The sequence below is a fragment of the Lolium rigidum genome, chromosome 7 (assembly GCF_022539505.1).
Source record: "Lolium rigidum isolate FL_2022 chromosome 7, APGP_CSIRO_Lrig_0.1, whole genome shotgun sequence".
NCBI classification, from domain to species: domain Eukaryota; kingdom Viridiplantae; phylum Streptophyta; class Magnoliopsida; order Poales; family Poaceae; genus Lolium; species Lolium rigidum.
The window spans coordinates 57449204-57461525 of NC_061514.1; the positions used below are offsets into that span (position 1 = coordinate 57449204).

At 41.5% G+C, this 12322-nt stretch overlaps 1 protein-coding gene across 1 annotated transcript; it reads right to left on the reverse strand.

Moving 5' to 3' along the window:
• Positions 1 to 7465: 7465 nt before the first annotated feature.
• LOC124679367 (transcription factor EAT1-like) lies at positions 7466 to 9818 on the reverse strand. The gene is made up of 3 exons (XM_047215141.1): positions 8919 to 9818; positions 7662 to 8081; positions 7466 to 7561 (listed from the first exon to the last, which is right to left on the reverse strand). The coding sequence occupies exons 1-3, from the start codon at positions 9786 to 9788 to the stop codon at positions 7466 to 7468; spliced, it is 1386 nt and encodes a 461-aa protein (XP_047071097.1). The 5' UTR covers positions 9789 to 9818.
• Between the last annotated feature and the right edge of the window lie 2504 nt (positions 9819 to 12322).

Sequence of the window (12322 nt, forward strand, 5' to 3'; positions counted from 1 at the left end):
GGATGCCCCCGATATCATAGCAGCTGCGGCAGCACAGGGATTGACTGTAACGAGTGCCAGAGAACAAGCGGCCAACTTAGGTATGACTCTTCGTGCAGTGTTAGGCCTTGAGGAGGCGCCAATGAGTAAACCAGTAATTACATATGTGCGGAATGGGCCCCTCGTCGAGCCTGCGCGAGGAAGAGGATCTACCTCAACAAATGAAAAATCCGCTAAATTGGTACAAGCGTTACATAAAAAATAAAAACGCCAAAGAATATATTTATGCGGAAGTTAGACATGAGCATCACTTCAAACATTACTATGTAACAATTCATCCGAGTGAATTGTTCCAGCTTCTCAATCTGCGCGAGCTCGACAAATCTATCATCAGTTGCTACGTTCTGTAAGTGATTTATTTCTACCCCATCTCGTTCATTGCCTGCACTATATATATGTCCTAACTATATTGTTCTGTACTCTATAATGCAGAATGAAGATCAAGGAATGCGAAGTAAGGAACATCCATGATGTTGGGTTCATTGACCCACACATCGTTAATGGATATGTGTTAAAACATCACCCCGCCGACGTGAAGGAAGACCTGTGGCGGTTTCTTGATAAGCAGGAACTCAAAAGTGATATTCTATTTTCTTACCATTTTGGGTGAGTGTTTCTGTCTTGAACACATTCTCTTTTGTTTACTCCATGCATGGTATGTGGCTAATCGATGAGTTATGCATGACTGTGCATGTATCGTGTCCGCGAGTTCCACTCGGATTACTGCTAGTAATTAAATTTCACGACTCCACAGTTCTCATCCACGACTCTCCGAATATGGATGCAAAGCTTTGGACCGACATGAGAAAAATGATGCGAAGTAATTATTTTCATTCATTTGCGCTCTATATCGATCGGCCTATTTCGTTCATTTCCTAATATCAAGTAACTAATAACTCTCTTGTTCATTTAATTTTCTTTGCCTCGTAGGGTTTGGAGACGGTTCGTAGATGCCAAGGTCGGTGAGTTCAAAAAAGAGCTACATTTTATGCGGTCAAAGAGTGGGACTGGGGATATTCAGCCACCGGGGACCAATCTATGTGGATACTATGTTTGTGAGATGATCCGGAGATACACATCTGAGCGGGTTCCGTGTGATAACAATGTCAAGAGGAATAACCTCCGGAAGATGCTTACTCCAGAAGCTCGCTTCCGACCACTTCAAGAGGAACTAGCTGGATGGTTCGTGAGGGAAGTCGTCGATCCTAAAGGAGAACACTATGTAGAGGACGTAGAACTTTATATGCACTAAATTGTGTATGGAAACTTGTTCAAAATTGTATATGTTGGTCATCCGATATTGAATATATATTGTATATTCCTCTTGAATTCTTTTTGGTTCTAATTTCAAATTTGTTTGAAATTGTACATTCATATGCATGTATGTAGTACCGTAGAATACGTGAAACTCCTTCAAAATTAAAACCCAAAAGAAATAAAACAATACAAATTAAAAAGAAACCTGGTTTAGGGGGGGGGGGGCTAAAACCCTAAACCTGCGGCGGCCTTTAGTCGCGGTTGGCCAGGAGAACCGCGACTAAAGGTCTTCCGCCCCGACGGACTGCTGGCGGCCACGTGGACGTGTCTTTAGTCGCGGTTCGTAAGGAACCGCGACTAAGGGGGGGGGGGGGGCTTTAGTCGCGCTTAATTGATCGCGGTTGCGCAACCGCGACTAATGGCAGTTGCGAACCGCGACCAATGGCCGTTTTTCTACCAGTGGGTTATGCGAAGTTCCTAGATGTAGATAAGGATATATTCTGCCAATGATGATGAAAAATCACAACTATAAATTTCTTGTATTCTGGGCTATGTAAAAGTAACAAACCAGAGGATCTGAAGTAGTGACACGGTGCAAATTTTGAAAACTCCAAAATTGGCAGATTGTTTTTCTTTTGTGGAATAGAATAGACGATATTTCGAGTTGATATTTTACACGTTGGTAGAATACATCATTGTCTAAATCTAGAAATTTTAATGTAATTTGTGATTTTTTCAAAAACCAAATCGAGAAACTTTAAGATGTAATCCATCACCGTCAGTTGTGCTTTGAGGTTCGGATAAAAGCAGGAGAGAGAAAAAAAATCTTTCTATCTACCATGGTGAGCACGAATCTCGAGAAATATATCGACGGTAACAGAAACAACCATACCCATGGTGTAAGTACAAAAATATTTCCTAAGATGTAATTTGTGACTGTAAGTACAAAAATATTTCCCAGTAAGTACTACTTTCGGCTGGCAGCGGTTGTTCCTTTCTGTCAGTTGCAACTTGCAACGGGTTTTTTCTTCTTCTTTTTGCCACTTGTTTCATAATGCAAGTCCAGTAGGTCTATTTTCTTTTTGCAACTTGTGACAATTACTAGTCCACTAGGCCTAGGTGCATAGGATGTGCTCCTGGTCGAAAAGAAAAGAATGCAATACTCTTTTGCATTTACGAGATCCAGTCAAATGCTCGTGTATTTACAGTTGTTCTGATATTAGCAAAGGTAATGTTCAAGCGAAACATCCACTTCTCTCTATTGTTGTTGGCGGAAAAGCCCAAGTTGAACTTAGGTGCACGTGAACCCAGGTTGGAAATGCATTTTCGAAATGTGAAAAATTTCCGAAATAAAAATTTCGGGGTACGTATGCATGTTCCATGTGTACGTAGAAAAAGTTTTCGCGGGGAAATCACTTTTTTATTTCAGAATCTAAAAAAGACAAAATACGTCACATATATACTGCTATATAGTCCTGTAAAATTTCACTTTTTTGCCGAGGCAAAATAAAATGTTTTTTCAGAACGAAACTCATGTGTAGGGCACATATTTGAGATCATCTTTGCAATCATTTTGTGTTTCGATTTTTGAAACATGTTTTGACATCACAAACCCACTTTTTGAAAAAGTGGGTTCACGTACACCCAGGTTCACAAAAACCGGTCTCGTTGTTGGCACGTAATATAGTGTACTAGCAACAGTATATTCTTCTTTTCAGTTGACAAAGGCACTTATAATAGTGTTACAATTGTTTCCGGACTTGGTCTTCTAATTTAATCCCTTATCTACGGCATACTGAGAGCAACATAACACATGATTACAGATGCTAAATTATTTTGTTTTATTTTGAGTGGAAGAGGCCCGATGTGGACAAAGATCATCTCTCTGGTACAAAACACGAAAGTCACCACCAGCGATACGTTTTCATTGCAAACATTCATCGGTTTTAATAGTTTTACATGATTGAAAATTAGTTGATGAGATCATTGTGTATTCAAAAAGCATGGAAGCTTGGCCTAGGTAGGCTAGTATTCGAATCCTCTCCCAACAATCGATCGCCCGAGCAATCACTCGCACGAAGCGCTCCTATTCTTTTTGGAAAATAATTTTATGGGAGTGAAAGGATAGAGATGGTAACTTAAAGAGGGGTGAATAGGTTCTATAAATTTTCAAAAGTTTTGTTGAAATTTTAGGCTTTGCGGAAATGTAAGTGTGCGTAATGCAAACTAGGCGAGGCAACGAAGATGATGATACAAGATACTCCAAGCACAAAGGCTATCACAAAGATAAATAACACAAGTAAAGAGATTGATTAGGAATAACCGAAACACGTGGAGAAGAAGATGTATTCATGTATTCCCTTTCTTGGGAGGAAGGTACGACACGTTGGAGCGGTGTGAGATCCCACGAAGGACTTTCCAACTCCATGAAAGCTCACATTCTTCTCCGGAGCCTATCCCACGAAGGAATAGCTCGATTAATCATGGTAGACTTTAAGGGAGTCTCCGAAACACTCACAAATTTCTCGGAGCAAATACACAACCCGGATGCTTCTAGGTGACCCTAGCTGCCTAGGGTTTCCAAAAAAAAAAAACAAGAGTAAAGAGCTTGCTCGATGAACTCGGGGGGTGGGGGTGGTGATGTTTGGCTTGGTGGGATCGTAGATCGGGACCTTTTCTTGCTTTCTACCAAAGAAATTTGGCTTTGATTTGGTAGAATGGGAGATCCTCAATAATTTGTATTCAACAATGGAGTGAGAGAAAGAGCTCGATTATATGAATGAATGGTTGACCTAACCTTCTCAAGCTGGAAGAAGGGGTATATATAGTCCAACGAGAAAAGTAGCCATTTGGATGAAGCCCCTGCGCATCATTCGGTGGTTGGTCGGCGTACCGGCCCAGCCGTTGAACTAGTCGGCGTATAGATCGACGACGTCGGCTCCCACGCCGGTTTGGCTTGCAACCGACCGGTTGCCCACCGAGACTGCCTCGGTGCATCGGTCTTACACTAGGACCTAAGCTGGTTTGTCCAGCGACCGCCGGTTTAGACATTGGTCGGAAGCCGATTTGATTCTATGTACAAAACCAGCGGCCACCGGTGTATGGTCCGGAGAGCACCATGTGTTCTAGCGGCAAGGATGGTGCCGCCCGTTTGTATGTCAGTTTGCGCTTAGGTATTTCAACCTGCATTTTCTCCAAAAACTAATCTCTCCCAATTTGTGTGATGAGTATATTTGGTGGTAGGATGTGTGTATGGCTACTGCAACATCCCTATCAATCTCATCGAGACCACCCCTCTTAATTGTGCGGTGTTTCTTATTGACTCAAACATAAATCAAGAGAAGCATAAGCAAAACACTGTCACTTCTCTTGTATAGCAAATGGGGGGCCTCCAACCACCTTCCAACAACACTTGTGAACTAAAACCTACGTATACACTCATAGGTAACGTTAGTCCATACTTTAACTTCGGTGTCATCATTAACCAAAATAATGGTTAAGAGTAAAATACCCCTGCAATCTCCCCTATTTTGGTGAACAATGACAAACCGAGCTAGATTCGTATAGAGATATTATGACGAGCTTATAAAATTGTTTGAATGTAAAGTGCAAAAATAGAGAGTATAGAGAGCTCCCCAATATCTTTAGGAGACAAGTATGGCATACAAAAGTTAAAGCATGAATATCTACACACAAGTAAAGCAACATAGCATAAGTAGCATAGACAAATATCCTAGAAAAAATACACACATACTTGTAGATGGCGCCAAAGGTTAGCTTCTCGCACTTGTGCGCGAAGGATTTTTCTTTCAACACATCCACGAGGCGGAAGTGGAAGCTCTCCCACCACGCCGGAGCAAGCGCCTCCGCCGCTTGCATCATGCACATAGTCATATCGTTCTCAAGGATGTAGGTGCCTTTCACAACGCATGCGGCGACTCACAGTCGGTCCTTCTCATTGTTCCTGTGAGTGACACAATGATACCGATCAGCTAACCATACCTTCCACACATACACACATCAAGAAGTACCATGGATTAGAGCCATAACTAGAAATTATTTATTTCTTGTTTATCTCTCCACAAGTGCTAGTGAGCTTTTCTTCGAATCTCAAATTCGAGGGACACCGCCGTTATAGATATTAGTATTATTATTTCCTCTAGGACATAACTCCTTCAGATTCGGGGCGACGCATGCAACTTCTACTCCGTCGTGGACATGGAAGGGAGCCTAGCTGGACGGCATGCTCAAGCTTCGAGCGGGATCCATGACGACCACGGGTAGGATCTCGACGATGAGGCGGGAGCGGCGGCCTTCCGCGGGTGGGGAACGGACGCATAAGGCGGTGGGGTGTTTCTACCGACCGAAATCAGGAGGAGGATCTAGGATATGGCCGGGATCCAAGACGGCGCGCGGCAGTAGTGGAGGAGCCTAGGGCAGGCGGGCTGAAATGCCTTAGGCGTGCTGCAATTTCCCTCGCGCCGATGCCTTGCTAGGGATAGAGGCCACCCTCCGTTTAGCCATAAAATATACGTGGTGCGGAGGCCAAATTTACCGAGCACCCTAATATTTTGTAAAGATCGTGCATCCGCCGCTTGCACCCGCTCGTATGCTGCGTTTTCAAAATAGCACGCGACAAGAGTGGCTCGATTCTACCGTTCCAGGCTCCTATTTGAGATCAATAAATTCTACTAATGTCAAAGAGATACCCCGCTTCCGCACTTTCATGGAAAACAAACAACCTTTGCGACATAATTTGGTTTGATTTCACTTTAAAAATAGAACAATCGTTCAAATCCAGACACTTAAAAATAAGTATCATAAGGTAATTTCAACTCAGCACGTAGCTATATTGGTTCGATCTCACATTTGAACAGGTACGTAGGGCTCGAGTCGAGTACTCGAGTGTGCTGCACTGTTTCCTCCCAAATTCCCAATCCTCCCTCGCGACTCGCGAGCACCTTCCAGTCGCAGCCCACGCAGAATCAACACGGGCGCGATGCGATGCGGTCCGTGGTACTCCGCACCAGATCAGAATCAGATAACCGGATTGAGCATTTCCAAATTAGAACCATCTACTGCGCACCACACTTTGCCTGTGAGATCTGCAGGGGTCGCGGGCACTCCCGTTGCTTGCTTCGACAGCTCCCACATCGTCGAGGATGCTCGAGTGGGAGACTCGGAGAGCAACAGCCCTGGCTGGGTGGCAGCCTATGCCGGGCGCTGGCGTGTGGCTGCAGGGTTGTTGTGTCGTGCACGCGAGGTGTTCGGGGCATTGCACGAGTCAACCAGAACGGTCTCCCTTGGCATGGATGGAGGGACGACATCGGTGTGAGGTAAGCGATGCTAAGCTCTTGATGAGTTGATGTGTCTCCTTTCCTCACAGAGTTGGATTGTTACAGATTTGCATTGTTGGGTGCGTATTTGCTTGTAGACTAACTTATGAGTTTAGTAAAGCGCCATTTATCGGGGAAAAAATTTATTTGTAGGCTAACTCTGGCACGGCATGGGACTGAGAATGTAAGATCACACTCTAAATATAAGATTCTTGTCATCGCACAACGATAGATAGATAGTCTTGTAGCAAAGAGCCAAGGACCATGGTTCTGCTACGAGAGTGCAATTCAGGTAGGACAACTGATGGGAAGCAAATCAGCAATCGACCTGTATACAAGAATTAGCATGTGCAATACAATGTGTGGGTCAATTTCCTAACAATTTGACCAACATGTAAAATCTGTGCACGGATTTAGGATTTTTTTGAAGTTTTGATATGCATCCAGAGCCCCCTCTGAGCAGTGATACCAGCGAATGCACTAAGCCATTTTCGGTGAACCTGAACACAGTATGCTATCCACACACGTAAATCACATCTTCATCTACTAAAGTTTGATACCAACTCCAATTGCAATGAGCAGAGGAGATAATGCAAGCAAACACCGAGATAAAATTACCAAAGCATTTCTAGCAAGGATAGATAAGTGATAGCAGTAAACAGTTCAGACATGGCCAGATTCTTAAGTTTTGCGAGCTATCTAATTCTAAAGACAAAGTTCTCTCCAAGCCCGATCTAATATTTTTGCTGAATGAGAGAACAATCAGAAAGTTGCTGCTCCAGGGGAGTAGCAGACTAAGAACTTCTTCAAGTAGTTACTATGATTGCCAAAGCTTAGTTGAATATGTTAAGGGCCTGGTGTTGTGCATCCACTGCTTGAAGGAGCCTCTTAGCCACTGCGCAAGCATAAACCGAGGAGCCTTCAGATACCTGCATTATTGTGGACGATGGAACATTATTATCAATGATCATTGACAATGTTGGGACAGTAGCTCCTTATGTTGCTTAAAATAAAGAATACCGTCAATACCTTAGTATTAAACATGAATATGTGGTGATCTCCAATAGTCCCTCCAACCACATGGATGAGCTCAAGATGGAACTCATCAATAACCTTTGCAGCATGAAGCAGGGAGTTGGCCTTCTTCTTTTCAGTGAGCTTGATGTTTACTTCATTTTCCACTATGCGGACATCAACATGGCATTCCTTTGACCTCCTCTGAACCCAGGAGCTTCTTATGGCCCCATTGAGCTGATTGTCTTGCTCATCCCTCATTGGTCTCATCGACGAGCTTTCGCCATCAGCAGTTGCCTCTTCATCCAACTTTATTATCTTTCTCCTATTAGTTCCATGCCACTTCTGCTCCACTAGGATCTTCAGTTCCTTCACTGTACGATTCAGCTCATCTATGTATTCAATGGCATCCCCTACTATTGAGGCCCTGTCATTCTAGAGAAAAGTTCTATAAAACATTAATGCCATATGAAACATATATGAGCAGCCCCATCACGTACAATGGAAATTTTTGTGGTTCTGTCACATTGTTTACTTTTGATTGAGCAAATCAAAAAGCGTGGTCTAATTGGTTGAGACTATATCACTAGAGAGGCGAATACTTTCGTTGGAGTAATGTGATGAGGGTGATAGCATTGTCTTATGAAAGATCAAAGTATATACGGTTACTAAAAAATTCAAAGTACATATGAAATATCGGTTACATTGCTCTCTCATAATTCAGAAGGTACTGACTCGCTCGATGGAAATAAATAGATATGCCACTTAAGTATATGTAGAGAGCCACCACAAAGAGGAATATTTCATGGTAATCATGTTTATTAGGATATCATATCAGACTAAATATAATGTAGCAACAGAGCTTGGATAAGTATTTAGTCGAGCAGAAGCATATCACTTAACTCATGTTTCTTGGAACCTACTTTAGAGTTTAGACAGATAACAGTTGTGCAAATTGGTTCTAATTGATCTTTTCTAGAACACAGGTTTATTAGACTGCATTGTATTTCAATGTTGCACTTTTAAGCTTCTTACCACATTGAGAAGAAATGGATATAGTTATTTAGAATTTCAATTATCTTTCCAAAACCAATGAAAACTGGAAACTATTTCTGAAAATTTGGGTAATAGCTTCTTGTAAGTATTCTGTACATCTAGCATTTCACTGAAAATTTTAGTGGTTAGTTTCTAGTACTTCACATTTAGCTACACTTGCAAAATCACAAGAATCATCAAATCACCTACATTTGCAAAATGATGAACAAGACAAACCTTGGTAGGATTGGGGAAGAGCGTTCTTAACGTCTTGTACTTCACATTTAGCTGTTCCCTCCTCTCCCTCTCAGTTGCAAAGTTAGCTTTTCCTTTGCCCTTCGCAAACTCACCCTTTCCTCTTCTGCATTCTAGTACGGTATCGAATGGCCTGTCATCTATGTCCTGAAAAAGATCTCCTACACTTCCAACCCCAATCATGGCATCCTTTTCATCTTCATTGGGGAATAACCCATAAGTTTGCGGCAGTGAGTGGCAGATATCCTTTAGTGTATGAGACTGGGTAGCATGATACCCTAACTGCAAGGCTGAATCACTAGTGAACATTAAGCCGCTGTCGGGAATTGCTGCCACTCCTGTCAACTCACCATTAAGATCCAAATAGGTGGTACCATTCAGTGCTGTATCACCAAAGGCAGATGTTGCAGGGAATCCTGGAGCCACAGTGCAATGGAGAAGATTTAAGAGATCCGGTGCTGGTGTGTAAGTACTGTTTGGATAAAGTGCAGCATCATACTGTCGAATCTGCTGTTCCACCAATATGTCTTGTGGATCTTCGCTAATCTGATGGTTGATGATGTGGTCTTGCATAGTGCAGATAGAAGTATCCCACGTCGCAGTTTCCATTGGTGGCATATCTTGCTCCAAATCTATTCCTAGTTGATGCTGAAGGTGGTTGATTGCTCTTGCAGCTTCAGAGGAAAGATTAATTGAATCAGAAAGGACTTCAAACGACGGCGCTTTGTATTTCTGTATCTCAATATTTGTGTTGTCATTGCATCTAGGAGCTCTTGAAGAATCATGGATCAAAGATTCTGCCATGAGATTATGTTCATGTGAACCTTGAAAATAGTCACCCCCAACAATCATTTTGACGATGCAGCGCCTGGCACCTTCAATCCAAATCTAAAACCAACACAATAGAAGACTGATGAGCATAGAAATAAATGTTTGGAAGAACTCAAATTTGACAGAGAATCAAATGCAAGAGGAAATAGAATGGCAAATAGCAATATAGCATCTTAGATGTGAACTAATCTTCAGCCAAAATGGAAATGGTAATTACTTGCAGACTTGCAGTGCACATACTAAGAGGAAAAGATAACTCGACAGGAATGCAGCAGCAGATAGAAGTCAATTGGATATGGAAATTGCAGTTGGCTTGGTTGTTGCAAAAGAGGTGGAGCCGTGGAGTTTTAAGCTACGCAACATGGTTGTCTGTTCTTCCGTGTAGAGAAGTTGCATAGCATGATTAATAAGACATGAAGCAACTTTGTTTCATCCTGACCTAACAAACTCCTTACCATCTTTTTCTTTTCTCTAATCCTATTCATATTGATGTTTGATACAATGTGCTTCAACTACCGCATGCTCATTAACCAATCAGCAAAATATTGAGTAGCACAAAGTAATTTGTAATGATAAATACATCTACGTAAGTGCAAGATGACCAGGAAAATGAAGCACAAGAAATCCATGGTGGCAAAATGTTTTTAATCTTGCCAAATAAGAGTTAAGGAAGCAAAAAAACTGTTAATCAGGAAGCACTAGAAGAGAGCATATACCTATTTCTTGGCACAACTGATGATTGAATGAACGAGACTTTGTTCACAAAGTTACAACTCGAGGAGTCATGAAACCTAGCTTCTGTGCTATGCCAAGAATATTATAGTGGTCTAGTGGTAAGTCATGAAACTATAATTTTGTTGTCACACAAGTTTGGTGGACCAGAAAATAACAGAATGCTTGCATACTAAAGTTCAGTGTGAAGTACTATCATATGATTATTATGGTAACTGTTATTATTGGGAGACACAAACGAGAAAGACGGAAAGCTCACACCCTTTGAATTTGGCATCTTTGATGTTATTCACCCATAGGAAGTTGAGAAATGTAGGTCATGCCTTCTGCCTCCTTACCATATTTTATGAATGTGCTGGTGTAGTTATGCTTTGAGAAACTAGAGGTACAACTACCTGCAAGATAGCAATTTTCCAAAGAGCGCATGATCTTGGATTATGGAATATATGTACCAGCCTTAGTCATTTGAGCTTGCATGTTTCTTTATATATCAGTGTGATGTTCTTGGTTTGCTGAAACTTGAGAAATTTAACATTTTTGCCTGCATGGTGCTGATCTTTGAGTACCAGTTAATGGGGTTGAATAGATAGATACTTGATGGGTCAAGTACTAGGTTTCTAGTTACATTTAAAAAAATTATCAAAATATATGCAACATTAAACTGTTTTTCTAGTACCTGCCACTTGAAGAAAAATGTAAACTGAGGGATGAGCATGATAACAATTGCATGTCTGTTAGAATATCTGGTTTTATGGTAGGATATGATTTGTTAGAATTGATTGTTCTTTTACCTATAAATTTGTTTGACTGGATATCTCTCCTATGATTTCACTAAATGGCGTCATATTTTCAGATGTTGTTGTACGTTTGTAGAATTTAAGGAGATGTGGTATTTAAATACTAAGCCTTTATATATTCCGCATTTTCACTAGAGTTAATAGTGTGCTTATAGCCCACCTTAAAAAACTTCTCTGAAGTAAGAACTGGGCTATAGGTTCTCTGGTATATCACAGTTATCTGTACTTACAAACACCATTGCTTTCTCAACTTCTACCACCTTATTGTGGCAAACAATGCTACATGGTGTGTTTGTCATCTTAATTATGTCATTCGGAACATAGTCAGCACCGCTTCTAGAAGAAAACAATGAAGTTTGCAAATCCTCCTTAGGTTGTGGGAGGTAGCATGCACAGCAGATATCAGCAGAACTTTCAGTCATGCAGTGAGATCTCATGGTTGCAACATGTTACTTCTATTTATGTAACACAAGCAAGTTTGAAAGTTGAAGATCATTTATTGCATGCCAATTGTCATTCATTGGGTATTTTGAGCACATTAGTTTGACCTAACTTCTCAACCAATGGACTGCTGAACTGTGTGAAGCAACTAGCAGCTAGCAGTGACGTGTTTAGTTTAGTTATGCATAGGTGGGAGTATTTTTTTAGACTGGTGTACATGGTGTCAAGTTCTTGTGGTTATCTTTCAAACCTGGATATAGTAATGTTCCACTGGTGAGCTCCTCAACTAGATGTGCCTGGTATCACCTCCGGCAAAGAGGCTCTGTCAGGCTGCAGAGAACAAGTGCTAATATTTAGGATCACTTACAAAATGTACATACCCAAGGAGACAGGAACATATTTGGCAATTGGTGCGGCCTTCTGCGTAGTTATTGGATGAAAATGATCTAGGTTGATGTAGCCAACATCAGGTTATGGAAGGAAGCGTGCCAGAAATCCCATTTTAAATAAGAACTGAAGAAAACGGAAAAGGAAAAAAGCTGAAACTACCAAGAAAAGAGATGTGGTGCCTGGAATATTCAAAGA